This window comes from Heteronotia binoei, chromosome 6 (genome assembly GCF_032191835.1).
Source record: "Heteronotia binoei isolate CCM8104 ecotype False Entrance Well chromosome 6, APGP_CSIRO_Hbin_v1, whole genome shotgun sequence".
Lineage (NCBI taxonomy): Eukaryota > Metazoa > Chordata > Lepidosauria > Squamata > Gekkonidae > Heteronotia > Heteronotia binoei.
The window spans coordinates 114,329,343-114,355,257 of NC_083228.1; the positions used below are offsets into that span (position 1 = coordinate 114,329,343).

Consider the following 25,915-nt stretch of genomic DNA (forward strand, 5'->3'; position numbering starts at 1 on the left):
GGAACTCCAAGGGAGTTCTGGCCATCACATTTAAAGGGACAGCACACCATTTTAAATGCCTTCCTTCCATAGGAAATAATGAAGGATAGGGACAACTTCTTTTGGGGCTCATAGAATTGGACCCCCTGGTCCAATCGTTTTGAAACTTAGGGGGTATTTTGGGGAGAGGCACTGGATGCTATACTGAAAATCTGGTGCTTTTATCTCAAAAAACAGCCCCCCCCCGAGCCCCCGATACCTCCAGATCAATTCCCCATTATACCTATGAGAATCGATCTCCACATAGGGAATAATGGAAGTGCCCAGCAGACATTTCCTTCCCTCTCTCTCTGCCCCCCCCCCCATTTCTGGCGACTCTGAAGTGAGGGATTGGCATCTCTACTCACTAGTTGCTGCCAACTTCTTCAAAGTAACACAGAAACACCATCCCAAGAGGAAGCCTTTCCAATCGGCGACTGAAGCCTCTGGAGGTGGAAAGTCACATGGTGGCTTTGGGGGGCTGGGCTTCCCCCTCCGGCCAGCTGACTGGGGGCAGGAAGGAGCCTGGGAAAGCAAAGAACCCCCCGCTGGGACCTGGGGATTGGCAAACCTAAGAGCTACATATAGCTGTTACCCAGATCAAAGGTTTGCTCAATTTGTTAATTTTACTATTCTGTCATTGGATCTATTTGTACCTTCTCCTAGTTTGCTTTGCTGCTTAGACCAACGCAGCCACCCAACGCAGCTACTAAGCAGGAGTCTAAAATCATAAGGATGGAGATTACAGACCATTACAGTCATTGTCTACACTTCTGGTATCAAAACAAACTCCCCTTTCCATTCCACCATTGGAAAGGAGGACCTAATCCTAGGAAGCTTTTATAATGGACGGAAGAAGCCACGCCCGCGGAGAAGCATTTGCGGGTGGCGGAGTTCGACTTTTAACGGGAAGTTTATGCTGGACGCGGGGTTAGTTTTCCACCTTCTCTCTATGACATAAGAACCCGCCTTCCCAAGGGGGGCGGCGGCGGCCGGGCAAGGTTCTCACGTGGCGTCCTGGGGGCAGTCATGTGCTCAGACTGTCACGTGATCTCTCGCGGTTGAGGCGAGCCGAGGCTGAAGGGGGAAGATGGCTGGACTGGAGGAAGAGGAGGAGGCGCTGCTGGGCGAGGAGCCGCCGGCGAGCAAGATGTGCCCCCTCTGCGGAAGCCGCTCCCGGCGCTGTGCGACCCGCGGCGCCTGGTTCATCGGCTGCTTGTCCTGGCGCTGATGTGCTTCTTGGGGTTCGGTGAGCGAGCGCGGCGGGACCCTGGGCAGTGATAACTTGTTGGGGTTTAAGAGCAAAAGCATTAGTGAAGCAAGCTGATGAGCCTCCGAACTGATGGAGAGGTGTAACTCTTGCTGCCATTTTCCTGGCGAAGTAGTGCTTCATTGCACGAGTGTGGGGCGGAGGTTTAAATTCTGACAGGCTTCCAGATGGTGCGGCAAGAACTTCGTTAAAGAGCCTTAGGATCATGCCCGACAGCCTGAATTCTATAACAGGTGCGACCTCTGTTCATTCAAGGAGAGGGGGTTAAAGTCAGTGGTGGACGCTGTTTGGTAGAAGCGGAGGATGGTGGTGGAACTACGGTTGCGCCCCAGTCCTGGCAATTTATCGGCTAAAGAAAGAGGAAGTAGCACAAAATACTGGGCAGGAAAGTTCATTGGTGGGTGGTGGCTTGAGAGTTGCTGGAGCTGCAGCTTTTAAATCCTCCTCCCACCAGGACTTGAATTCTGTGAGTTCCTGTGTATCAGGGTAAACCTGTCTTGTGTTTCTCATTTTAAATTAATTCTCCATTTAAAGTGCGGAGATGAAGGAGAGTTTTATGGGTACAGTGGGCTGCCAGAAAGACTAATAAGTGGCGTTTTGATGGGCTTGCCTGTTCTCGATGGACAAATACCTGAAGAGTTTGGGGGTGGAGCCTTGGGAGGGTGGGTTTGGGGATGGGAGAGACTTCAGCAGGGTACAATGCCATAGACTAGAGTCCAGTCTCCAAAGCAACCATTTTCTTCAGAGGAGCTGAACTCTATTGCCTGAAGATCAGTTGTAATAGCAGGAGATTTCCTGATCAACTTGGAGGTTGGCAACCTTCATTCTTGATTAAACCGCCTCTCCCCATATGTGCCCCAGAGATCACTGCATTCTGCTTCGCAGCATCTTCTGACCGTCCCTGGCCCAAAGGATGTTCTGCTTGCCTCAACCAAGGCCAGGGCCTTTTTGGCTTTGACCCCAGCCTGGTGGAATCAGCTCCTTGTGGAGATCCAGGCCCTACCTGATTTGATGCCATTTCATAGGGCCTGCAAGATGGAGCTTTCCGCCGGACCTTCGGTTGAGGCAGCGGACATCATTATTTCTATCTGCTTGGCCTCCCTTGCCTGTCATGATGCTATATTATTTTACCTTAATTTATTATTCCATCTCTGGGCCAACTGCTGTACTGATATATAGAATGCATCTAATGGAAACCACTGCCTGTGACATATGTGCTATTTGTTTTGTTGTATTTTATGGCTTTAGCTTGTAGTTTTTAATTTTTCTATCTTTTGTTGTTTTCCTCCCTGAGCCGGCTTGCGGGAAAGGGCGGAATAAAAATTAACAAAAACAAACAAACAAAATCTTGAACTCTCCTTAAAAACTAAAATGTCTGAACTGAGGCAAGGGTCACTGGAAAAGACAATAATGCTAAGAAAAGAATGCAGCAGGGGAAAATAGCGAGACCCAACATGAGATGGATTGATTCAAAGGAAGCTGCAGCCTCCATAAGTTGGATGCAGCTTGATGGCACTCAGCACACACAAACACAATTGTAAATTAACACAATAGTAGTGAAGTGTTTGAGTTAATATAGTTTCAAGGAAGTGCATTGTACAAGCACAAACAAAAACATCAGATTTCTCACGTCCCTTATAATGTGTGTTGAAGGCAGACTGCACATTTTTAAAAGCAGTGCAATAAAGTTGGATTACAAACTTTTGAAGAGCTACAGCAGTATAATACATACAATGATCAATGCAATGAAAACTACCTTAAATTTTCAGGGACAATAAAACTTCAACTGTATTTCCTTTATAAAAAGACCAGAGGACTTCTGCTTGGATCTAATTTCTTTAAGAAAGCCACTCGATTTGCTCTTTGAAAACTAAATAGTTTTACTTTCATGATAAGCAAAGTAGGAAATTTTTTGACCAAAAAATTGTAATGTCTTTAAGCAGGATGTAGATTAATTATTGCTGTTTTAAGTCTTTTCAGGATCTGAAATGCTGTACCAGGTCTTAATTCACATATCTTAATTTTTTGTATAGGCAGCTATTTCTGCTATGACAACCCAGCAGCTCTGCAAACACAAGTTCAAGGGGTGAGTGGGGGAAAAAGTCAATATGTTGTTCACCTTTTTTCCTTGTCCAGGAAAATTATTTTTAAAAGTTTCTAAAGGAGCAGATTTACATCTGCTGAGCTTGATAAAAATCAGCTTTCCACCACACCCAGTTAAAATGCTTGTTTTAACAGTGAGAGTTAAACCACCCTGTAATTAGTCCACATCTATGTTTTCTGGAACTGAACCAAGTATGGAGTGCTTTAAACCCTCAGTATTAAAACTTGTTTTAAATTTGTGCAAAAAATGGAACTTTCGAAGATGCATACACGCTTCCTATTGAATGTGAATATGTGTACATGCATTTCCTATTGAATTGTCATAGACACACAGCTAATTGTCATAGACACACAGCTGTGTTTTTAAAATCTAGATGCTAGCTGAACTAGATTTACGAAATATGCAATATCTGAGGATTATTCTGTTTTTCAGATAATAGTTTATTTCCAAAGCTACGTTAAAGATCATGACTTCTCTTCAGTCAGGTTATGCTAGTGCTCCTGTTTCCATCTGAGGAAAGAAAAAAAAGCTGCATTATTGCCATTACTTGCTCTCTTGGTGTCATGATAGGAGAGAGTCAGAGTCTTGAACTGGTTTCCAGTTTTTGATCTAAAAAGAGAGAATTCATACAGTGTAAAGTGCAGAATTGTTTCAATGCTGAGAACGCATGAAGCTGCCTTATACTACATCAGACTTTTGGTCCATCAAGGTCAGTATTGTCTGTTCAGGTTGGCAGTGATTCTTCACGGTCTCAGGCTGTGGTCTTTCATATCACCTGCTATCTGATCCTTTCCACTGGAAGTGCCAGGAATTGAACCTGGGAGTTTCTCTATGTCAAGCAGATGCTCAGCCTTTGAACCATGTCACTTCTGAGCACAGTGGTAGAGGAGAGGGAAAATTATAGCTAGCCGTAGAAAGAAAAGGAAGAGGGAAATAGGCAATCAGGTTATTTTCAGGGCTGCTTTACATGGTGCTCATGTAAAATTCTGTTCTGAGTGACTTGGAGGAATATAATAAAGAAAAATACGTAAAATTGTCATTCGTAAGGAATAAGGCTTCAAACAAGAGCAAGTCTCTGAAAACACGTCTTCACATGCTGTTTCCTTCATTCTGATGCATACTTGTGTGGAACATCCTCTTCCAGTACTGGTGGATGCTGGAGGGGTGTGTGCTACACATACAGTGAAATAAGATATCTAGGAATCCTGATTCAAGTGCTGGGGTGCAGATACAGCCTTGATGGATATCTGGATTAGACCTTTAGCATAGTGATGAACAGCAGCTTCATTTGATGGATGTTCCTGTGTAAGTCTTTTGTACTAAAAAGGCTTTTTAAAAATGTACTTTTCTGTTTAGGATATGAAAGTGAACACTGCTCAGTTTATGGCATTGTACGCCTGGTATTCCTGGCCAAATGTAGTCCTCTGTTTCTTTGGAGGCTTTCTGATAGACAGAGTATTTGGAATAAGGTAAGTACATAAGTCATCCTTGTTCAAAATAATATAATGCTACCATCTTAATTTTTAAAAATTATTGTGAGATCTGCTGATGGTTTTTTTAAGATGAACTAAAGCATCTCAGCTTCTGGAGCACAGCTGTGTTGATACAGGCCTACATCATGAGGCTTTTTATTATTTGGAATGTTTATAGGCCATCTTTCCACCTTGGAGTCTTTGAGGTGTCTGTCAAGAAGAAGAAGACAACATTGGATTTATATCCCACCCTATACTCTGAATCTGAGTGGTCACAATCTCCTTTACTTTCTCCCCTCACACCTTGTGAGGTGGGTGGGGCTGAGAGAGCTCTTACAGCAGCTGCCCTTTCAAGGACAACTCCTGTGAAAGCTATGGCTGACCCAAGGCCAGTCCAGCAGGTGCAAGTGGAGGACTGGGGAATCAAACCTAGTTCTCCCAGATAAAAGTCCACACACTTAACCACTACACCAAACTCCAGTAAGTTAAAATATGAAATAAATCCTAAAAACAAGCACAAAGTAACTAAACCATGTCATCAGTAAAGCTCAGGGGTATAAACAGCAAGTGATCTTTTTAATTGCCTCAAAAGTCCATTGGAATAGTACTAATGTCAGCTCATTGGGGAAGAAATTCCAAATCCAGGGAAGGGTGGTTAAAAAATCCTTGTATGGAGTCCCAGCAACTTTACCTCAGCCATGACTGGTTTCCCCAGGAAAGCATCATGTGTAGGTGTCAAAACCTTCCATGTAGATCTTCCATGTGTGGGTCTCAGAAACCAGGCAATCCTTCAGGTACTCTGTAACTAAGCCATTTAGAGTCAAAACCAGAACTTTCAGTTGAGCCCTGAATCAAATGGGGAGCCAGAGCAGCTCAAGTAGTGTTGACTTTTTTAAAATGATCATTCTGGCACAACCCAGTAAGGAATCATACAGTTGGTACCAATCAAAATTTCAAAACTATGTTCAAAGGCAGCCCCACACAGAGCAGAGCATGTTACAGTGATTTAATCTGGATGATAGTGAGGTGTGTGTGATTGCAACCAGCTTGGCTTTCTCCAGAAATGGCTGCGGCTAATGCACTATCCTTAGCTGCTAAAAAACACTTGTCTCTTTTGGCAGCTGCTGTCCAAAGGCAGTGGGGTATCTAGAAACTCCCTTAAGGTGTGAAGCTTATTACTTATCCAAAGTGCTCCTGTTCTATCTGAGTTAAGATTGAGGCTATTGTAAGAATTGGAGCAAGGTAATGTATGTGAAATACTTTGAACAGTTAAAGTGCTATAGTGCTTGCTTTTTAAATGGTACAGAAATTGCAGTTTCATCTGTTCAGTTCTCTTACTATCTTTGTATGTTTTATGTTGAGATTTGCTGATTATAAAGAAATCTTAAAATGGCTCAATCTTTTTTACAGGTGGGGAACAATAATATTTAGCACCTTTGTCTGTGTTGGGCAGGTAAGTTAAAGCGAATAATGTTTATGCTCTGCTCATTGGCTAATTGCAGAAAAATAATAGATGCCTTCATCCCAAAGAACTCTAAAAACGTTTATATTAAACTAACCTGATTTTAAGCAAACTCATAGCTATGGCTTGGATCCTGGTAGATTTGTGAGCAGAGCTGAGCTCATGGAGCAGAACTTTTCCTGCTTCCCCTTCCTGCCGCAGCCCCTTGAACATATTTGAGGAGGGGTCACATAGGGACCAAAATGGGAATCTGAAGTGGGAGGATGGGAAAATTGATGCCTATCTGTCTTTGGAATTGGGCCATAGGATCCAAATCACTCGTGTGTCTTTGACATTGTTTTTCAGCTATTCAACTGAAATGTGATACTGAATTTCTCTTTTGTAGGTGATCTTTGCTTTAGGAGCAGTATTCAATGCTTTTTGGCTGATGGAAGCTGGACGGTTTGTATTTGGGTAAGTTCATATGTTAAAGTAGTATAACTATCTGCCACCGCCTTTTCCCTTTTATTCTCTTTTAAAAAGCAGATTGTGAGTTTGAAATTCTGTGTTATTCAAGAGTTTATAAAAAGTTATGAAGTTGTCTTGCACCAAGTTGGACCACAGATCCATCATTGTGGTCTGCTTGGACTGGCAGCCACTCTCCAGGGTTCAAGGCAGAAGAAAGGCATTTTTTGCCACCTGGTGCCTGTAAATCTTTACTTGGAGATGCCAAGGGTTGAATCTGGGATTGTCAGCATGCAAAGCCACTGCTTCTTTACTTCATTTATATCCCACCTTTGACCCCAATGGGGACCTAAAAGCAACTCACTTTGTTCCTTGTGGCACATCATCCTCACAACAGCCCTTATTTATTTAGTAGGCTTATATTCCACCCTTTCCCGTAAATGGGCTCAGGGCAGATCACAATGTACAGTAATAACAATAAAAACCTACAATTCAGAGTTAAAGCAATACATTAAAATTAAACAAGAACAATAAAACAATAAGTAAAGTGCATCACAGGCAGGAAGGGCACATCATACAGGTTAAGGAATTATAGGCCCAAAATAAAATGATGGTAGTAATAGCAAGATAGCACTATAGTAAGACAGGATGTTGCTACAAGGGAGGCCAACTGATGGAATAATAGCTGGAACAACCCTGTGAGGTAGGTTAAGCTGAGACTGTGACTGGTTCAGCGCAACCCAGCAAGCTTCTATGGCGGAGTGGGGATTTGAACCTGGGTCTGCTCAATGCAAATCTGACACCCTTAATCACGCACTGCACTGGCATGTACTCTATCTTTGGGCCCCATTAAGTTACAACTGAGGTGAGATTTGAACAAGAGATGTCCTGGTAGAAATCCTCTTAGTCAGTGCAGTGCACTGGTTGGCTGCTCTTTAATTTTGAATCTGAAAAATTAGATTACCTCCCTTTTTATTTTCTTGTACTGTCTAAGGTTTTTTTTAAAAAAAAAATCACACCAAAACTAACATTTAGCTCTAATGTCTAAATGCAGGGTTGTTATCTGTGTTAAGAGCCCCGTGGCGCAGAGTGTTAAAGCTGCAGTACTCCAGTCCTAAGCTCTGCTCACAACCTGTGTTCAATCCCCAGTGGAAGCTGGGTTTTCAGGTAGCTGACACGAGTTTGACTCAGCCTTCTAACCTTCCAAGGTCGGTAAAATGAGCACCCAGCTTGCTGGGGGGAAAGTGTAGATGATTGGGGAAGGCAGTGGCAAACCACCCTGTAAAAGTCTGCCGTGAAAACGTGAAAGCAACGTCACTCCAGAGTCGGTGCTTGCACAGAGGACCTTTCCTTTTCCTTTCCTATCTGTGTTAGTTCAGATATCTGCATTCATGAACATACATCTACTTTCTTTAGGATTGGTGGGGAGTCCTTAGCAGTGGCCCAAAACACCTATGCTGTCAGTTGGTTTAAAGGAAAAGAATTAAATCTTGTGTTTGGACTGCAACTCAGCATGGCTCGGATTGTAAGTATAGAAATCAATTTTTCGTTCTTTCTGTTAAAATTACCACCATGCATTTAGTTGTAAATTTTGCTGTTGATTCCTAGCTATGTTAATTAGCGTGGTAAGAACCCCAGCAGGTATCCTGTTATAAAGGTGATGCCTGATATGTCACTGTACAAATGAATAGGGCCAGGAAACACTGGTGGAAAGTACTCTTGTATGATATGAAAAATGGGTGTACAGGATGCCAGTGCTCGAGTTCGAAAGTCATACAAACAGACCATTTGTTTTCCAGCTAGATGTAAGAGTTTGAAGTAGAGGAACTTCATATTCCTTAGGGTCTCAAATGCTTTTCTTCTACTAAGGTGACCTAGTCTTGTATATGGTCTTTGGGTGCAAAACATATCCTTCCACGGCATCAGTACAAAATGTTGTGCTTTTGAATATTTGGTCGTAGGCTGGTTTTTGTTCTTAACTGTGCAGCTTCATGTCTTATTACAAACATTTTTCGCACTGGTTTAGATGTGCCATCTAGTTCATGCTGGTCTGTTTAGTTCAAAACTGTCTCCAGCAAACTCCCTGTAGATTTTGCAAGCAAGAGCGAGATCTCCCTGTAAATGTTCCAGTGTCTGACATTAATGTACCTCTGAAGTCATGCTGTTTTAAGTGTTGCAACTCATAGTTGCAGATCCATCCTTTATGTAGTTTCCTCACTCCTTCTGGGGACTATTGTACTGGGTGGTTAGTGGGAATTCAGTTGGATATAAATCAAACTCTATTTGCTCCTGTCTGTTAGGTTGGATAATCAAATCTTCAACTCAGGTTAGATGGATTTTCTGCTTACTGAGAATGTTAGCTCAAAATACAAGTTGAATGAAGTGTATCCTTGGATAGAACTTTGAAGTGAGATTTATGGAGCTGAAATTTCAAATTCAAAACTATATAAATATGTGTGTGTTTGTGTGTGTGTTATATCTGTTAGCAGGATACCCTTGGCAAAATGTTCATATACTGACTCTTAAGAAATACACACTGTAGACAGCATTTAGTTGTTGTGGGCATACTGTTTCCTTGGAAGACTTTGAAAATAGTATTACCAAGGTTGATGATCATCTCTTCCTAGGGAAGCACTGTGAATATGAATATCATGGGATGGGTGTACTCCAGAATACAAGATCTGCTGGGGTCTACAGGTCACACGACTCTTGGCATAGTGCTCTTGATAGGTTAGTAAATACTTTAAGTGATCTTGAATTTGTGGGCCTTAGCCAGGATTTCTATACTTAATGTAATTGGAAGATGGTTCAATTTTCATCTTGGCATAGTATATATAAATAGTTCATATTTTGCTGCAGGCTGCATATGCTTAATAGTAAGCATGACGCACTTGAATCTCTGACCCAGAGCTACATAGTAGTATTCCTGTTACCAGTCTCTGAGAACTGCTGTGGTGGCAGCTTCATTCATTCAAACAGCGCCTTCGGCAGGTGCCACCCTGAAAATGGCCAAGATTAACAGCTCTACGAGTGTGTATAATATGCACTAGCTGTTGCTGTATATGTTATCCTACTATGAAATTTGTGCACTGTTGAACATGTCATAACGATACTTATGCTTTGTCTCAGATTTCTGCTTAGTTTCCTTGTCTTACTATTACATTGCTTATTGGATGCCCCATCCTATTGATTGCAGTGACTTACACTTCGTGGTCTGCCTTGAGTCTCATTGAAAAAGCTGGACTATAAATAACATATACAAATAAAATAATTAATTTCTAGCCGTGTAGAAATCAAGGACAGGACAGCATAGATAGCTTTAAAAGGGGGGCTAAGTAGATTTATGGGGGATAGGTCCATCAGTGGCTGCTCAGAGGCAGTGGGCTATTGAAACACCAAGTGCTAGGAGGTAACATCAGGGCAAGGGTTTGGTCCTCCAGGGCAGCTGATTGGCCACCATTTGAAATAACATGCTGGATTAGATGGACTGCTGTTCCTATCCAGCATTGCTTAAGTTCCTTGGAAACATACGAACCATGGTTCTTTTAAAAGAGGGAACAGATTTTCCTGTTTCCCTGTGAGAGCCTTTTTGCTATTTAAGGGGCAAGTAATCAACAGAAGGGGCATAGGACTTAGATATTTCAGAGACTTTATGTTCCTCTCTGGCCAGCACCACAGTGAAGCTGCCCCTCTGTCACTAAGATCAGGACAGCTGTGGAACTGCAGCATATCCAGAGTGCATGCCAGTCAGTGTAAAAGCTGATAGCTATTTCAGGAATGGAAACAGCTGGCAACATCTGTATGAGATTACTGAACAGTATCGCCTTAACTGAAGGTCACTGTACTCAGTGTTGTAAACAAGTCCTAGGTGGACTGTGGTTCCTGGTGTAGTATCCATTATCACTGTAACATGCTGAACAATTAATACAGTAAACCTGTAGCTGAATTGTACCACCATCTGCGTTGAGCAGGAAGCCTTGCTTCAAATTTGGACCTTTGGTGTAACACCTTTTCTTGTGCAGTCACTACCCATTCTGGGAGTGGTATGATTCCAGTCCAGCTTTCGTTGCATGCCATCATTATAGTCAAATGCATTTAGTCTTTGAAGAAGCAGCACTTCAGTTGTATGATATTAAGCTCTTCTCCGCTGTGTGACAAGCTGATTCACACATGACCAGATGTTGCTGTGATTTCACAGCTGTATCTGCTAGCTATTGTCTGGTATTAAAGAACAGACAGTGGCATTTGATCTACTGGGGCGTGTTTCAGATCTGTAAGCCATCCCTCAGTCACTAGGAGCTCATGTGTGCTAGCTGGAACTTCCTTTGCTTGCCCTTCATGGAGGCCCCTCTTGTCATATGTTCAATTTTTCTTACTTTGCAGGTGGTGTAACATGTATCTTTTCATTACTCTGTGCTCTCGTTCTTGCTTATTTGGACCGAAGAGCTGAGAAAATTCTTTCTAAAGAGCAGGGGAAAAGTGGTAAGTGAGCATCAATCTTTAGTAGTAGGATTTTAGTTCGTATAAACTATGGTTACTGCAGAACAGAGACAAGGTTGTGGAACTTTCTTATTCCTTTACTCACGTGTTAGTTGGAAAGTGTGTACATTTTTTGCCCTCATTTAACAGGAGAATTCATACTTAGAAAGGATCAACTTCCCTTTTCCAGGATATTCAGATTCTTAGTTGTAAAGACGAGAAATGGGAGCCCTTGGTTTATCTTGGGGAAGTTCTGGTAGACAGAGTCTAGTGGTGGGAAGACTTGTTTAATTGTGGGTTATCTTCACCCAGCTGGGACATCTCTTTGCTTTTGCAAACATCAGCAGTTAACAGGTCTGTTCCTTGGAGGACGTTTTTGGAAAAAGTTGAAGGCTAAAGGGACTTTTCCTTGTGGGAAGGATATAAAAAATTCTCCGCAGTGCAACTCAATCTCACCATTAAATATGTGGACATTCTGTTCAGAAATTTTTATCAGCTTCTTATCTAAACTGATGGTACAGTGGAGAATGCTGTGGGCAAGGCAGGACATGAACAAACAGCCTAAATGCCATTGAGTCATGTCTTCCTGCCTTGGAGAAGAAAATGAGTTTCTTAGTGGCTGTTCTTTTTTTGTCCATGTGCTTTTAATTTTGTTTAACATCAAGTCACAGCTGACTCATGGGGATGCCCTAGAGTTTTCAAGGCAAGAGACATTCAGAGGTGGTTTGCTATAGCCTGTCTCTGTGTCATGACACTGTATTCCTTAGGGGGGTCTCCCATCCAAATACTAGGTAGGGCAGACACTGCTTAGCTTCTGAGATCTGACAAGATCCAGATAGCCTGGGCTATCCAGGTCAGGGCCCATGTACTGTAGCTTACTGATAAATGGGGGAAAAAATAATCTTCCTATCCCAAGAGCTCCGTGCAAGAAGACAAACTTAAATATGACTATTATCCTGAAAATGAGCCTTAGCTGTGAATTATGCCTTTGGCAGGTGAACTTTCTAAAATGTGTACGTAAAGCCATGTCTCTTCTTGCTGCAGAACCACCTGCAAAAAAGGTTAACTGTATGAGCACTTCCTTGAAGCATTCCTTTAAAATGTAGCTTACTAAAGCTAATGTTTGTTTCTTTTTTTTCCCAAGACGAAGTGATTAAGCTAACTGATGTAAAAGATTTCCCGTTATCCCTGTGGCTCATATTTATCATCTGTGTTTGTTATTATGTGGCTGTCTTCCCATTCATTGGACTTGGAAAGTAAGTGCATGTTTTACAATGTGTTATCAGTCTGGCAGTTTTTGGTGTTAGTGGTTCATTATACATGTCTACTCTCCATTGCAGTGATTTAGCATTTCCTTATATAAGTATTTCCTACAGGGATATTGTCTGCATGAAAGAAATATCTGTTCTGCAAGCATGTGTGGGTGTCTGTTTTGCATGGCCTCCTCTGGCAGGTGCACCTCATGATGGTGGGCTCAGTATTGCTTTTAAGGAGCCTTTTAGCAAAGCATCCTGGTATTGTGCCTCACCTGTCGCCTTCATCTGATATTGATAATTTTAAGAAAGGCACATTCTAGCATATATATTTAACACTGAGCAATTGAATGGTGGGTTTTAGCCAATAAGTTATTTGTATGGTTTTCAGGTTGTGCACAGGCAATAAACAACAGTATTTGCCAAAACTACCTCAATCTGATAACACAGGACAAACTAAGAAAAGGGGTTCAAATAATGCAAAAGTAGCATTTATGGATTTTCAGCTGTTAATGTCTAGACTTTTCCTAACCATAACCTGGTGACTTAAACTATTACAGGTCTATCATGTACTCAGGTCTTTTAATATATATCCAGAATGGTCCACATTGTGAAGCCAGTAGTTGAAAGCTTTAACCTTAAGAATGCTAAGTCCCATCAGAAATAGAAGAGCACTGATAACTTTGTATAGAAACTATAGTGATGGTCATGGAGAGTTTTTTGACATGGTAATCTAGTCTTTATGTTCTTGTTTCTCTTAGGGGCTAACCCTTTGAAAATATTTAGATTAAATATTCCAATAAAGTGTAATGTGTGTTGTGTTTGCACCCATAGATCAGCCAATATTAAGTTGTAGTAGTAAACAGATCCCCAAACTATGAATTTTTAACTGTTAAAAATTCTGTCTGAGGACGGATACAGAGAAATAAATATTGCAACTTTTGGTTCTTATGGAACACTTTGCCTATACAGGCAGTGCAGCGCTGTCTGCTGTGGATCTATGCCAGGCTTAGCTCTCTGGCATAAAACTTTATGCACTTTATTTAGCATAGTTTCTTCTACTGATGTTGGGAGTTGACAGAGGACTTTAGAGGGGCACTGAAACCCCATCACAAGCACTGGGAATTCTGTTTAAACTCCTTCTAAACCTTGACAGTTTTCACCAAGCTTGTCCTTCAATGAAGACAGGCTTTTCCTCCTCCAAAGAACAACTCCACTGGGTTAAATCTTTCTCTGTTGAGGAAGGATTTAGTGGAAAGGAGTCATAAGATCCAGTCTATTGACTGCATTCAGGGCTGCAGTTTCTCCTTGCTTTATCAAAAAGGAAGAGGGACTTGCTTTATCTTCAGCAGGTCTATCCTGACTGTATTTTAACCTTTTTAATGAGCTTATGATAGGCTAGGGTGGTGGGTGTTTTGGGTGGAGGGGTAGTCTGTTTTTAATAAACCAGATGTGAAATTACCACACTTTCTTATGGATATTTGCAGGGTTTTCTTCATTGAGAAATTCAAATTTTCTCCCCAAGAAGCAAGTGCAATCAACAGGTAACTATTGCAAAATACTTTGGGTCAGAGTTTCTCACTAGAAGGTTTGTTATTCTGGTGAGGACCTTGTGGGCCTAGACCCATGACAGACGCAGGGATAGAATGGCACTTTCTGTGAGTTTTGCAAAGCCACAAGGTCTGGCTCTTCCGTTTCACATGCTGTTTGTACTTTCCAAACACTTTTTTACTTAAGTTACATCCCCAACCATTCTGAGTGTAGAGAACACTGAAAAGCTTTTATTGATGAATTTAAAATATTTATATACCTGTGTTTTATCTCAGGACTCAACGCAGGTAACAACAATTTAATGCAATAAAAACTAAAAATTACTTATGCCCCAACTGTCAGGATATTCACTTTCCTCCAACCTTGTCCAAGCTGTTAACTGAGTCTTTCAGTAAAAATTGCGTATGAAGAACAATTAAGGCAGGGGCCTCTTCCAGCTGGTATCACCTCCATCTTATCTGGGTTCAGCTTTGGTTTGTTTTGCTTCAGCCACTTGACCATTGCATTCAGATATTGGGCCAGCAAGGGGAATGAAGTGGATTCTTGTGTAGTTCTTCTGGACCCTGGCGTAATGGTGCTAGGTGCCCAGAGGGACCTCTCCCGCCACCTTGAAAACAGCTTCTCTTCCAAAGGAAAAAAATGGTATAAAATGACACTGGGGTTCACCCTTTTGGATGTAACTTCTTTGATCCTGCCCTCTTGGAAGAGGCAAAGGCAGATGCCCAAAGATGCACTTTAAACCTCCTCTCAGATCTGTCTTGAGGGACTGAAATATGCTTTGTTGGCTTTTTTAAAACATAGAAAATAAGCTGCTCTAAAAGGAGTTAGTAATAGACTGTTGAGGCCAAGGTGGCTGAGAAGCAGAAACAGGCAGGAGACTCCAGGCCAGAATATCCAAGAGTAGCCTTCTCAGAAGTGCTGCCTGTTCCACATGTGGGGTCCTGCTAGACAGGCACAAGTTAGGAGTCTTAATTTGTGGATGAGACAGTGGTCTAGGTTGGAAGGTTTTAAGTTTGTTAGACACTGATATGTTTTTTGGTACACAGGGCTCTTCTGTTCCCTGGACTCTCAGAAAATATACAAATGAGCCAAAGTAGTTGAAAGAAGAATCCCCATTAAGCTGGTCCCATTTCCAACACCAAGAACTGTTGCCTGATTATTTGGGTCTTTTGTAATAATTGTGCTTTTCCGCTCCTTTTTTTCCAAATAGCATTGTGTATGTGATATCAGCACCCATGTCCCCTGTCTTTGGATTCCTAGTGGATAAATTCGGAAGGAACATTTCCTGGGTTATATGTTCTGTAGTGATTACTCTGGCTTCTCACATCATGTTGGCCTTTACTTTCTGGAACCCTTGGATTGCTATGGTAAGCATTTCCTCTAGCTTCATTTCCCCCAAACAGAGCAGTGCATGTGTATGGAAATAATCAGTCACATTCTAAATGACATTTCACATGTATTGTGTTCTAAAAAATATTTCTGTGAAAACAGGATGAAAGATGTGTTTTGTGTAGTACCATTCTGTCTCTTCTTCCCCTCCCCTCCCAGCAGTATAAATTGAATGCCTTCTCAAAAATCTTAAAGCATCTCTTGAGAGTGTAGTGGTGCATCCTGGGGATTAATGTCCCCAATATAAGTAGCAGTAGCTTTTTTCAGATGTGGGTAACTGAGTTATGTGCTCTTGTATGTTGCATTCATACATACTCTCAACTGACCAGCTACTTTAAGTATCCATCTATTTCTGGAGCAGAAGAAACTAGAGAAAACAGTCTCTGATAGCTGTTTGGGCAGCTGGATAGAAAATGTAGAGAAGAGCAAGAGTCCAGTAGCACCTTAAAACGAAATTTGTGGCAAGAGATTAGCTTTCATGAATCATTGTTCATTTTTTCGGATACAGCTAGAATGTGAGTCCATCAGTCCTTATATCTTGGAAAGTGGAGTGATTTCAGGTCCTGAAGGACAATAGCAAGTGTGATGGGGATTGGGCATGATATGCAGAGGGGTAGTAGGCATGGAGAAATCAGCATTGGTAATGAGACATCCATAATGAGTCTCATTACGAATGCTGATTTCTCCACACCTATTGTCATTCAGCATCTGAAATCACTCTACTCTGCAAGGGTAGATAAACTTACATTTTAGATGTGTCCGAAGAAGTGAGCTCATTCCCTGCAACAAATTTTGTCAAAATTTTTAAAGTGCTGCTGGATTTTTGCTCTTTTCTCCTGCTACAGACAGGCTGATATGGACTCTCTCCTTGGGATAGACAACTGATCTGCTGTTCTATTGCGTCCAAGTAGCAATTCTGTACAGCAGTCGCTCATAGCTCATTCTGAACGTGTTTGTTCTAATGCTGTTTTTATGCAGTGTTTACTGGGAGTTGCTTACTCTCTGCTTGCCTGTGCCTTGTGGCCCATGGTGGCTTTCGTGGTCCCTGAACACCAGCTTGGAACTGCCTATGGATTGTAAGTAAAAAAGATAGTGGAGTCTCTTGATGCTTCATTGGGGAGCGTTTGTCTTTTGAAGCCTTAGGTTTAGTAGCACCATAATTGGATCATGGTCAGACAGTGCATTGTTTCTCTCCAAGAGAGAGTAGTTCATAGCTTCATTCAGATTATTGTTGCCTCACCTACTTTTTTCTTTGTACAAATGTTCCAAAATATAGAAACTTCTGGGATTTTTTAAATTGATCTCAAACTGGGCTTTCTGTGCCTACTGCAAAATCTGTGTTTTGGCCAGTGCCCTGTGACCTCTTTAAATCAGGAACTGAAAATATATCAGGCCAAGCAAAGGATGCAGCCAGCATGCATGCACAGATGTGTCAGAGCATGAGAAAATTAAAAGTTCCTTGCCTTCTGCTGCAGCCATTGTGCTACTGCATCCATTGTACAATGTTTTAAAAAAAATGGCAATAAAAGCCTTGCACATAGTTTCTGGATAGGCAGAGGGCACCCTAAGTTCCCTGTACCTTCTTCTCTGCAGGCCTGCTTGAGAAAATGTTAATACCAAACTGTAGAGATATGAGTCAGGGTATAAATACTCCGCTTGCACTTGAGCATGCTGCTCTTCAGGAAGATGAGCCAGTGTGGGGTAGTGGGAAGGGTGTTGGATATGGGAGACCAGGTTTAAAGTCTCCACTGAGCCACAAAACTTGCATTGGAGCCTTGGACCAGTTGCTCTCTTGCAGTGCAGCATACTTCATAAAATTGTTGTGAAGCTAGAAAGTGGAAGAGAAAACCATAAGTTAGGAGAAATGGTTGGTGATAAAGGTATGCTGTACTACTGATATACTAAATGTATTCTTAAAACATTTTTTTAAAATGAAGCTTTGTTCTATCTGCTATTTTCAATGTGTACTACTTATCCAGCTATTGTTTATTGTTTTTAAATAGATTTTATGTCTTTATTTTAAACTTTAACTGCTTTGAATGTATAGAAGAGGAAACTCTAAACAAACACTTTTCCTTTTCAATCAAAAAGCATTTTGGACTTTGTAAGCTAATTGTCTTCCCAATGTTTTCCAGTATGCAGTCAATCCAGAACTTGGGTCTGGCGGTGATTGCCATAGCTGCTGGTACGATCTTGGATTCCCGAGGATACCTGTTCCTAGAAATCTTCTTCAGTGCTTGTGTGTGTAGTAAGTATGCAACCTTTAGAGGGTGTACAGGACACTCTCATCTTGAGTAAGAGATCACATAAAGGGGAGTTTCAAAAGGGTTACCCTGTCATTCTTCCCAAGGGGGACACAAAGCAGATTACATTTTTCTCCTCTCCTCCATTTATCTTTCCTCAGTTTTATTTTCACAACAAACCTATGAGGTAGGTTATGCTGAGGTAGCATGACTGACCCGAGGTTACCCAGTGAGCTTCCATGGCAGAAGTGGGGGATTTGAACCCGGGTCTCCCAGATACTAGTCCACCACTCTTAGCTACTACACCACACTGGATCTTGTATTGTTCCAGATTTCTCTTCTCCATATCTCTAACTTGATTTATTCATTTTCTCTTCCTGAATTTGCCTCACTGCACCTAATCTCGCTCCTCTGACTTGGGACGGACCATGTCCGATGGGAAGGCACAGACTTATATGTCTGCATGGTGTGTAAAATTGCACAGTTGTCTGCTTTGCTGCAGTTGCAGACAATTTAAAGCACAGCCCTCTTTGGAGTGCCAGTTTGGTGTAGTGGTTAAGTGCGCGGACTCTCATCTGGGAGAACCGGGTTTGATTCCCCACTCCTCCACTTGCACCTGCTGGCATGGCCTTGGGTCAGCCATAGCTCTGGCAGAGGTTGTCCTTGAAAGGGCAGCTGCTGTGAGAGCCCTCTCCAGCCCCGCCCACCTCACAGGGTGTCTGTTGTGGGGGAGGAAGGTAAAGGAGATTGTGAGCCGCTCTTATGTTTGTCTTATGTTTGAAGCTGTGTAAAGCTTTGTCCATTGCAATAAAAACTATGAATCCCCTGGCCTTTAGGGCCTTTGACTTTTCCACAGCTGGGACCCATTGAGCTGCAATGATGTGTCAGGAAGGTGGTGGGATGGTGGGGGGGGGGGGGCACAGTGAAGCTTGTTCTGGTACCACAGTCAGGACCATGGACAGCAGACCAGGAAACTGAGGACAGGGAGCTCTATCAACCAAAGTGAGCAACAAGCCAAGAGTCAGAGTCACAGAGGAACATTTCTACTCTCCTGCTACTCTTCACAGTGCATATGCAAAGAGAGTCTTGTTCTCTATGCAGTGGGTCCTTCTGAAATTGTAAGGAATGGCAGCTTTAAAGGTCTTCTAATTCAGCTGGAGGGGCTGCCTAATACATAGGCCTGGGGTGGCCAAACTGCAGCTTGGGAGTCACATGTGGCTCTTTCACACATATTGTGTGGTTCTTGAAGCCCTCACCACCCAGCTTGGAGAAGGCATTTCTCTCTTTAAATCATTTCGCCAAGCCAAGCCAAGCCAGCCAGCAGCTTGGAGAATTCATTTAAAGTTGTATCTTTCACTGCTCCCACTGCCCTCTCTCCCCCATCTATTTTCCTTCCTTCCCTCCCTCCCTCAAACATCTGTTGTTCATGTCTTGTGGCTCTCAGACATCTGACATTTATTCTATGTGGCTCTTAGGTTAAGCAAGTTTAGCCACCCCTGACATAGGCTGAAAGTTTATTTAACTTTGTAAGGTTTATTTAACTCTTTTTCTTCACCTTTTAGTGTCGCTCATAGCTGTTGTCATGCTGTACTTCGTGAATCTCATCCAAGGTAGGTATCTTTTCACCACTTAAAATTAGTGTGCATTTTTCTTTTGGGGCAGCAGTACGTACAAATGGTCTTTTAGTTAGCACTCACCATGGTGATGGAAGCTTATACCTAGAATTAATTTTGCAATAAGATGCTTTGGCTTATTAAAAGTTTACTTCTGAATTCCCTTATCTTCTCATTCTGTAGTATAATTCAGAGTTATACACTAAGTATAGAAATATCAATAATCAAATCATGTTATGAGCCTAACATCATGAAACTGCAGTCTATTTTTCCTTACTTCATTGCTTAGATCTCCTTTTGTTCTCCATATGTTGCATCCAGCAGCAATTCACTTCTTTATTTCAAGTATTTTGCATTTTTTTATCTGAAGTGACACTTGAAGATGGTGTAGTCATGAAGACCACAGAACTAAAAATAATGAAAATATGTTCAGTAACTAAAGCCACAATGAAAGTAACCTTAAAAGCCAGTGCAGCCAAAGTGGAACATAGCTGAAGTAAAAAACCAAACTAAAGCCCAGTGTAAAAAGTCAATTCTTAAACAGCTGGTTTCTGTCAAAAGTTGCATCTTTGCAAACAACATGAAAGGCAGTAGTGAACTATCTAAACAAGCTTCTGTCCCAAGGACATAAGAATCCTATTGGATCAGATCAGTGGTCGATCTTATCTGCCATCCTGTCTCACATGGCAGCCAAACAGCTGCCCTGGAAGGCCAGATCAGGGCATAGAGACTGAGGCCTCCTCCCACTGTTGTCTCCTTGTGCTAGTATTTGGAGGCTTACTGTCCCTGATTGTAGAAGCTCCCTTTAGTCACATGGTGGCAGCCACTGATGGACATACCCTCCATGAATTAATCTAGTCCACTGATGTTCTACTGGCCAGCTTCTGTGGAGTTGGTGTGGCCGTGAAGCCTTAATGTTCATGTATCCTTTAAGGTGGGGCTGGAGCAGTGCCTCCCCTCCTCTAGAACTAGAGGTGAGGGCATAATATGGGAGGAGGCATTCCTTCAAGCTTTGGATTGTCACCAGTTACTAAATCATGAATGATAAGAGACAGCATCTTTGTCTGAGAGAAGCAGGCAAGACTAGACCGATTCAAGGCACTCTTGGATACTGCTGTAGCTTGAAAATGCAGCAATGCTGGATAAAGGAGCATCTCTGGGCCATGAGTCTTTTCTTTCCAGAAGAGTGTATGACTCCAGCCCTGGGTTGATCACACCCCTCTCCCCATCATTTCTGTCTTTCGTAAGTGTCTTTCCTCTGAAATAACTACAATTTATTTTTGCTGTTACGATTTTGACACCTGACTCTTGCTATCTTTATTTCTCAGCTTCATATTATATCCTGCCCTCCCTGTAAGTGGGCTCAGGCTGGGTTATAGCAGTTGAAATATAACATACCAGTTAAAATCATACAGATTAAAAGATTTAAAACCAACATCAGAGAAATTCAATTTCAGGAATCCAGAAACACCTCCCACAGTTGCAGGGCATATGATAACTAACACGGGAGCCATTCAGCAGATGTCAATGATCTCTTTAAAGAGGGCAGTTCAGGCAGGGGAAGCCGAGATGCCCGCCACCTCAACTGAAGACCTGGTGGAACAGCTCCATTTTACAGACTCTGCAGAATTGCATCAAATCCCACAGGGCCTTGATCTCGTATCTCTCATTTTTTTGCGTACACAGCTTTGCAAGGTTATCTAAAAAGCACTGAATAAAAATGCATCTAGCTGAGATGCCCACGAAAGATCACCCCATGGTTTATTTGCTCATATTTCAGATGGTGGTAGAACTCTTTGTATATTCATGGTCGCGTGGAAGGGTTTTTTAAATCAGCATTTTTTTCTCCCATAGGGGGTGACCTTAACTGGTCTGCAAAGAGAAGGGAAAAGTTTCAGAAGCTGGCCGTGTCTGAGTAAGTATGCAGTTGGGGCTCTGACCTAATTAATGTGCCTGTGGTCTGCAACAGAACAGACTGTAGGAATTATTTGCAAATGGGTTTGGAAGTCCAGTATAGTGAATGGAGGAATTGATGGACCTTGACTCTGCTTTCAGATCCATCCCACCAGCCACATCTCCTACCCACATGCTTCACTGGAGTGAATGGTAGGCATATCGCAGCACAGGGTTACTTTTTCATGCGTCTGGGTCATGTTGGTCATGCTTGTATGGCAGAGGTTCTGGGATCTTGCAGGTTTTTGGAGTGTGAGGAAGGTTAGTTAAGATAGGAGAAGAAAACACTGCCTGCAATCATAATCTAATTTCATCCCCCAAAGCCCTGTTTAAACCGCAAAGGGGACATATTTTGGAAATGGAGGAGGAGCAAAATGCAGATCAGTGGGTGTACTACATTAGGCACACATCTCCTCTCCTTCTTTAGCTCTGTAGATAGAAGGGAAGGAAATTGCTACTGTCAATATTGGCTACACCTTCTGTCCCCCATAAATGGCCTAGGCCAGAATGGATGTTCCAGCCTGAAAATAGTTGTTTGCTTGAAGCCTGCAGTCTCCGAGTGTCACCCTTCCATGCCACCTTTTTAAACATTCTCAGCGTGGCTTTAAACTTTCAGTAGGTTATGACATTTCTGACAAATTAACAAAGATCTTGCAAGCCAGTTCCAATAACTCTCAACATTTTTTGCAGATAAGAAATCTGAATAGGAAATATCCTGAATTGAGGGATCACTTTGGTCAGCAGCAGGTCCAATGGAAGAGTGTTGCAAAGGGTGTGCGCATGCGTCTTAACAGCTTGATGGAAAATACAGTAAGGCCTGTTGGACGTGCACAGATTGGTCAAACTTGCATCGTTTTTGAAGGAGCCGGATGGCAGCTAGCACAAATCATGTTTGTGCACCCATGCCTCATTGAAGAGCGTTGGCTACTACTGAACTGAAGTTGATCTCTTCGAAATGTAGCTGGAGCTGTTCTTTGTTACTTCAGCAATGCATTAAATACTTTTATCTTTCCTTTGTGGATTTTTCACCTGGTACAGGAACGGTTGATTCTTGTGCATTTCCCTTATGTGCTAAGAGAAGGTTACCTTTCAAAATGTGGTGTTTCTTAATTGGTCACTGCAAAGGTTGCACTTTACTAAATCATGGTAATGAGTTTCAGCCCCATAAGTGTGTTAAATGAAATCCTTACAGTGATGGCTTCATAACAGTGGTGGTAACGGTAGAGCGACTGGCCAAATTCATTGAACTGTCTGTACAAGAAATAAAACCTTGGTCTGTCAATCAACCTCATGGCTTCAGGAGACCCACCTCCTTTTTGGGTTTTTTTTTTTTTACTGGTACTGTATTCTTAAAGTTGTTAACGGCAAAGAACATATGGAAACTTTGTTTTTGCCCTGAAATTTTGATATTTATAAATAAATACTGGAGAAGGTGTCTGCCTCTTACTGTCTCTTGGGTTTCTATGGTGTGATCCATCCTGCTTTACACTCAACCATGCCTTTGATCTAGGAGTGACATTCAGCAGATCTTCTGGCTCACCTCACTGTTAACACGTGTGTGCTAACAGAATTCCCTTTCTTCTGCAGAAGCGGGAAAAAATCTTCTGCAGGAGCAGAAAGGCGGGAAAAAAAGATCATTTAGCCAATTACTATTAGCCACAGTGTGTATGTGTGTGTATATATATATATATATATATATATATTTGGCCGCTGTGTGACACAGAATGTTGGACTGGATGGGCCATTGGCCTGATCTAACATGGCTTCTCTTATGTTCTTATGTTCTTATGTACAGCCCAAGAATGACTTTAGTTTGAGGAATAGGTATCTCTCCAGATTAGGTGCTCAGGTACTGATAAACAAAATACATATTTTGTTCTAAGAGGCTGCACTGTGGATTTCTCTGACGTGAGTATGGTCCCTGGCATCTCCACTTAAAAAAGAAAGTGCCTTGCAGACTCCTGTTCTAGCTGGGTAAATGTTGTCTACTCTGATGGATAGTGGCTGTCTTGGGTGACAGTCTTCTACCTCACTTAACTTTTGAGCTGCAGATACTGAGGACTGAACTTGGGATTTTGTACAAAGCAGATGCTCTGCCACTGTGTTGTGGCTCTACAGTATGGCTGGAGGAAATGCTCTGCCTGAGACAATGAGTAGATGGTCAAACAGGCTGATCTGGTAGAGGCAGCCTCATATGTTGGCAGGAGACTGTGGTCATCTCCCCCTTCCGCACAAGTAAAACAAACATATTTCAACTTTTGGCCTACAATGTGCTCCTAATGGGTCTTTTAATACTGGGAAAAATTACACAGATGTGCCCGTTTCCAAATTTGTCCACAGTAAATTTAGACAAAATTGAACTCCTTGTTGAAGGGTTGTCTTGCTCTCTCTCTCACTTCTGCAGCTGCCAGACAACTATAGTGGCCCCTTATCTGCACTGGCATGCAGAAGTGTGTTGAAGTAGCGGAGTTGCATTGAGACACAGGAAATTCTACGTGTCCCTGGACCTCGCTCTTCTGTAGCAGGGAGCTGCATGTAGAATGGAAACAGAATAATATTCAGTATTTTTATACAGCCAAACTAAAGCCCATAGTCAGTCTCCTGAAGATTTTAAGATTGTACCTTTAACACTGTGCCAAGTGTAGGGGTGTGTGTGGGAGGGAGGAAGAAGCTGTTTAAACACAGTACACCTTTTATATCTGTGCTGCTGTTGGCAGCAGTCTGCTTTGCTCTGAATCCATCCCTAGTTACGTTTCCTGTTGGAATAAGCATGAAGGACAGCTTAACTTAAAAGCTGTATGAAGCAGTCAGTCTGGGACTTAAAACCGAGGTATCTTGATTGGGGTAATTGCCTTGATTAGGGCAGTCATTGAATTGTATTCTGGTTTAACACTAGACATGCATGTTCTCATTCTGTATTGCTTCCTCTGTAAGAAAGGGAAGCCACAAAATCTTAATTCACTAGACCTCTAATTTCTGTGAAATTTTAACTTTTATCTGGCATTTATAAAGAGATACACAGCATCACAGTATCTGTCTTGATCATTTCCTCCTTAGCAGAAAACAGAGGGTTGGCATTTCCTGTGGAAATAGCTCAGTATGTGTGTTTTTTTTCCTTTTCAAGGCAAATAGTGATTTTATAAAATCAAGCAAACTCTCCAGTTACTGTTCACAGCAATCAGAATAGCTGTGATTGCTTCTGTGTTCCTAATGAGTTGTTTTAAATGAGAAACAGACTGGGGCGGTGGGGGCTGCAATCATTTTTGTACAAAGCTAGTGCTAGTTACGTAATTCTCCATTTCTAATCATGTAACTTTTACTCTCTTAGCCTTGGCTTTCTGGGGATATTAACAACATTAATTGGTGCTCTTTGAGATTTGTAGAACAAAGTATTACAAAATGCACTGTGAGGGAAACTATCTTTTGTGTCTTCCCATACAGTTATGTAGCACTGTTGCTTAATTTATTTAAATTCTTAAGAACCATCCATAGATGTGTAGTGACTCTGTTGAAGGTCCTTTGAGTCCTCTTGATATAAAGGGGGTGGTGGTTTTGGATTTACACCCCACCCTTCACTTGAAGTCTCAGAGCGGCTTACAGTCTCCTCCCCTTCCTCTCCCTACAACAGACACCCTGTGCGGTAGGTGGGGCTCAGAGCTCTTTCAAGAACTATGACTGACCTAAAGTCACTCAGCAGGTGCATGTGGAGGAGTGGGGAATCAAACCTAGCTCTCCCAGATGAGAGTCCACACACAACCACTCCACCAAACTGACTCTCAGGTGTTCCCCACCCCCAAAAGGTGGTTTCCTCCCCAGAACAAGTAAGCTAATTGGATGCATTTTTCTTAAATATTTTACATGATCTTTCTATTGAGCATTTAATTGTAAAAACAAATTTGTAAAAGGTGAGTTATTTGCAATTTTCTCATCCTAGAAGTAAAGCCAAGTAAAAATATATTTTAAAAATATTGATCCACACTTTTATTTATTTTGTTCCACTGAGTTATATAACAGCCATGCTTGGTTGGAGTGGTAGATAAGTATGGCAGGCTGACTTTGTAAAATGGTGAAGCTTCATCCAGTGAATAATAAAAAAAAAAATTCTTACCCATCAAATGGCTGCATTTGTTGTTTGAATAGGAAATCATCCACCAGGTGTATCTTGCAGAGTTGATCTGTATTCTCCAAAGATTTTATTTTGTTGTGCTGTAAATATCTCTTAACATGGTAAGTAGAAGTGTACATTTGGGTCTACCTGAGACAAAAATCTACCAGTATTTTTTTGGGTAGATTTCAGCATATATATATATATATATATATATATATATATATATATATATATATATATATATATATATATATATATATATATATATATATATATATATAGGTTTGACTTCGCGAACGAAGATTTAAGAAGGGTGCAGTAGTCCACGTCTGCTGCAGGCTCGCTGGTGGCTGACAAGACCAATGCGGGACAGGCAGATCCGGCCACAGTGGCTGCAGGGAAAAGTCTGATTTGGGGTTGGTGCTGTAGCAGTGCGATTCTTCCTCAATCTCCTTTTGTCCTCAAGACCAGCTATGCGTGCGTTCTCAAAGGAAGAGACAGCCTGGTGGATGGTGTGCCTCCATGCTTTGCGATCTGAGGCTAGGTCAGACCACTG

The 25,915-nt window shown here is 41.9% G+C and overlaps 1 protein-coding gene across 2 annotated transcripts; it reads left to right on the forward strand.

Annotated features, from left to right (window-relative positions):
* Window positions 1–1,016: 1,016 nt before the first annotated feature.
* On the forward strand, window positions 1,017–22,684 carry MFSD1 (major facilitator superfamily domain containing 1). 2 transcript variants are annotated; one of them, XM_060242391.1, is made up of 16 exons: window positions 1,017–1,267; window positions 3,322–3,374; window positions 4,749–4,861; window positions 6,275–6,317; window positions 6,712–6,779; window positions 8,187–8,295; window positions 9,398–9,500; window positions 11,154–11,252; window positions 12,394–12,505; window positions 13,990–14,046; window positions 15,264–15,420; window positions 16,421–16,518; window positions 17,578–17,690; window positions 19,248–19,295; window positions 21,153–21,213; window positions 21,942–22,684. In XM_060242391.1, the coding sequence occupies exons 1-16, from the start codon at window positions 1,249–1,251 to the stop codon at window positions 21,943–21,945; spliced, it is 1,257 nt and encodes a 418-aa protein (XP_060098374.1). In that variant the 5' UTR covers window positions 1,017–1,248; the 3' UTR covers window positions 21,946–22,684. The 2 variants fall into 2 exon arrangements, with proteins under 2 accessions (XP_060098374.1, XP_060098373.1); XM_060242390.1 differs by lacking the exon at window positions 21,942–22,684 and having other exon boundaries at window positions 1,166–1,267; window positions 21,153–21,217.
* Window positions 22,685–25,915: the final 3,231 nt, after the last annotated feature.